Source organism: Hipposideros armiger, unplaced genomic scaffold, assembly GCF_001890085.2.
Source record: "Hipposideros armiger isolate ML-2016 unplaced genomic scaffold, ASM189008v1 scaffold_653, whole genome shotgun sequence".
NCBI lineage: Eukaryota > Metazoa > Chordata > Mammalia > Chiroptera > Hipposideridae > Hipposideros > Hipposideros armiger.
In genome coordinates, this window is record NW_017732003.1 from 948,536 (window position 1) to 951,707 (window position 3,172).

General features: G+C 53.4%; 1 protein-coding gene across 1 annotated transcript in view; it reads left to right on the plus strand.

Annotated features, from left to right (window-relative positions):
- Positions 1–1,430: 1,430 nt before the first annotated feature.
- FAM3B (FAM3 metabolism regulating signaling molecule B) overlaps positions 1,431–3,172 on the plus strand; it is a 27,345-nt gene continuing 25,603 nt past the window's right edge. The window contains exons 1-2 of the mRNA XM_019626037.1: positions 1,431–1,437; positions 1,721–1,844. Of these exons, the coding sequence (XP_019481582.1) occupies positions 1,431–1,437; positions 1,721–1,844 (131 nt within the window). The remainder of the gene's footprint in view (positions 1,438–1,720; positions 1,845–3,172) is intronic.

Consider the following 3,172-nt stretch of genomic DNA (forward strand, 5'->3'; position numbering starts at 1 on the left):
AACCATCGCGCCACTCGGCCGGCCCACTATCTATTCTTTTTAAATGACCCGCCTCCCAGCGTGGGCAGGCCCTGGAGGCCCTTTGATCTGGCTTTGGGTTTCCTGAAGTGAACCCCCATCCCGCAGTCTGTGCTCCCTCCTTTCCCCGACCCCCAATCAGTTCTCAGTTTGGAACCTGCTGCCGCTGCCCCGGGAGCCTGGTGGGAGGCTTGGTGGCCCGGGTGCCCTTTGGGCTCACTCCTTAGGGTGAGCCTGTGGGTGCCAGGGCCCAAGCGAGAGGGCAGGAGGGGAGCCTGCTGTTCAGCCTCACAGCAGCCTTTTTACAAATTTTCATAAACCTGAAATAACTTCACCTGGAAGCCGTTCACTACTATTTTGACAATGAAAATGTGTTTTCAGTCAAAGCTGTTATTGGGTATGTTTGCAGACACAGCCTTTTGAGAAATCATAAAAATACTAATTATTTTATGAATCTTCCCAACATCTTTGCAAAGAACTGTCTTCTCATTACCCTCCCCTCCCCCGTTACTCAGAGGTTGAATTTCTAACCAGTCTGTCGTCGCTCCCCTGTCGGAGTTGCTGTCTGACTGACCAGACTGTGAGGTCCGCCCGCACAGGCGGTCCTGGTATCTTACCCCTCTCACGGGCTGTGCTTTGGCGTCTTCAGTGCTCAATCGGAGAAGCACAGCCGTCCACAAGACAGAGCCACCTCCCTAGTCAAACGGAAGGAGTGACAGCACTTCCTGATATTTTTTTTTCCCCTGGGGACTTCAATTTGAACCAAGCATAGCACAGTGTGTTCTGTGGGCGACGGACGGTCACCCCTGTGATATGAGCACCTGGTAGTGATGGCAGAGCAGCACCCAGCAGTGGGAGATGCACGGGATGACGGGGGTGGGGGGGCAGTGTCCAGGGCCAGTCGGGCTCACAGGCAGGTCCCCAATCCACCCCAATTGCTGACCCCTCTGAAATAGGGGTGCTGGGCGAGTCCACTCCAGGGCTTGTCACAGCAGCCCAGGCAGCAAAGCTCAGTGCCTCAGGCTCAAGGGGAGGGACAGGGCTCTGCCGTGACCGGGGAGGTCAGGGGCGTGTGTGTGTGGTGTGTGTGTGTGAGTGTGAGAGTGTGTGTGTGAGACAGTGTGTGTGTGTGAGTGTGAGAGTGTGTGTGTGTGTGTGAGAGAGAGAGAGTGTGTGTGTGTGTGAGAGTGCGTCTGTGTGTGTGTGTGTTTTGGGTGTGTGTGTGTGTGTGTGTGTGTGTGTGTGTGTGAGTGTGTGTGTGTTTCGGGGGTGTAAATGCAGAAGCTGGGCAGGTGCTCCAAAGATGGCCGTGTCTTTGTTCACTACCTCTCTTAGGCCTGAGTATAATCTTTCTTTCATTTTAACAACAAAACACACATCATGTGCCAAAGATGTCTGTTACACGGCCGGCGATGGGCGGTAATTTCTGACTCTTAAACTTGTTATGCCCACTAACCATCCCCTCCTTTTGCACAGGTGTTACTTTAAGACCAAAGCAGATTGAATTAGCTTTGTGTCTTTGCGGCAATTTCTGATGCTCCTAATGAAAGCTGGCAATCCCTTCCCCACGCCTGTTTTTCCCCATGACCATCGGGACGTGCGGGGGTGAAGTTCTAGGCGGATCCGCTGCGTTCACGGACAAGCAGTGGGCTTGACCGTGGGTCTTTGCATGATGCCAACTGTGCGTCCTTGTCCATTCCAGCCCCAGCCCCCAAAAGGCAAAAATGCGACCACTGGACTTCATGCCCCCCGAACACCTATGCCTACCGGCTGCTCAGCGGAGGTGGCAGGAACAAGTATGCCAAAATCTGCTTTGAAGACAAGCTGTAAGTACCAGTGTGAACAGGGAAGCGGCCACCCCACTTGATTCTTTCCCTTCTCTGAGGCTAACCAGCAGCTAGTCTGCCCGCAGCCGAGAAGGGCATGTTTTTTACCTCAGGCAAAGGGGGTGGGCGGGTGCTGAGACTGCCACCTGTGCTCCTTGGGGAGGATGTGCCCTATCTCCCGTGGTTTCATGAGTCCCCTTAAATAAGTGGCATAGCCCTCCCAAAGTTATAGGAACACCAAAACTCAGCGGACACAGGTTTTCTTCCGTTTTGTTGTACGTTCCCCCAGGATTAAAGCAGCTGTCGTGCCCCTTTGCAGCCCGTACCTCCGTGTTGCAGGTCTGCGTTGACTGCCTTACCCGTGAGAGACTCAATCAGGCCTGCACTTGGAGTTCTCCTGGCCTGCTGTATCTGTCCGTGGGGCTGCCCTGATAAAAAGCACAGGCTGGTCGGCTTAAACCGCAGATACTCATTCTCTCCCAGTGTGGAGGCTGGAAGGCCGAGATTGAGGTGTCCACGGGGTTGGTTCCTCCTGCGGCCCTCTGCCCTTGGCTTGTAGGCGGCCGTCTTCTCCCTGTGTCTTCGCGTCGTCTCCCTGTGTGTGTGTGTGTCTGTGCCCAGATTTCTTCCTTTAATAAGGACACCAGTCCAATCGGATTAGGACTTATTCTAAAGACCGTATTTTAACTCTATCGCCTCTTTAAAGGCCCTACCTCCAGATAAGGTCACATGCTGGTTAGGGTTTCAAGTTTGGAATCTTAAGGGAGCACAGCTACCCACTGCGCCTAGCTAAGGATGCTCAGGTGACTCCAAATCAGAGGCAAGGCAGGGCTGCTCCTGACACTGAGGGGAGAGCCTGTCCCCACCGCCTTCCTGAACCACTCATCACACTGTCGTCTGGGTTTGATCAGAAGCCAGCATTTCCATTTCAGCGGTTGTCAAAAGAAGATTCCAAGTTTTTTGGTTTTTGTTGTGTGTGTGTGTTTTTTTAATGTTTTTTTTTCTTTTTTTTAAAAGATTTTATGGGGGAATTGGGGGAAGGATAACAGACAAGTTGCTGTTGTTTTGTTCTTTAGTCTAGTTGTGGAGGATGTTGCTTCACTGGCCCAAGTTGGCACCATCATTGTGCTCTTCCCAGGCGAGTCACATCAGTCGCCGGCTTCTGGACGGCCGCTCATGCTGGCTGCCGGCTACACACGGTAGCCCATGGCAACCCACTGCAGCAGGGGCTGCAGCCTACACCGTCACCAGCGACTCACGGCAGCCCAGCTCCAGGTTGAGCTGTTGTTCAGCATCTTAGCTGTAGAGGGCAGTGTCACTGGCCCTCA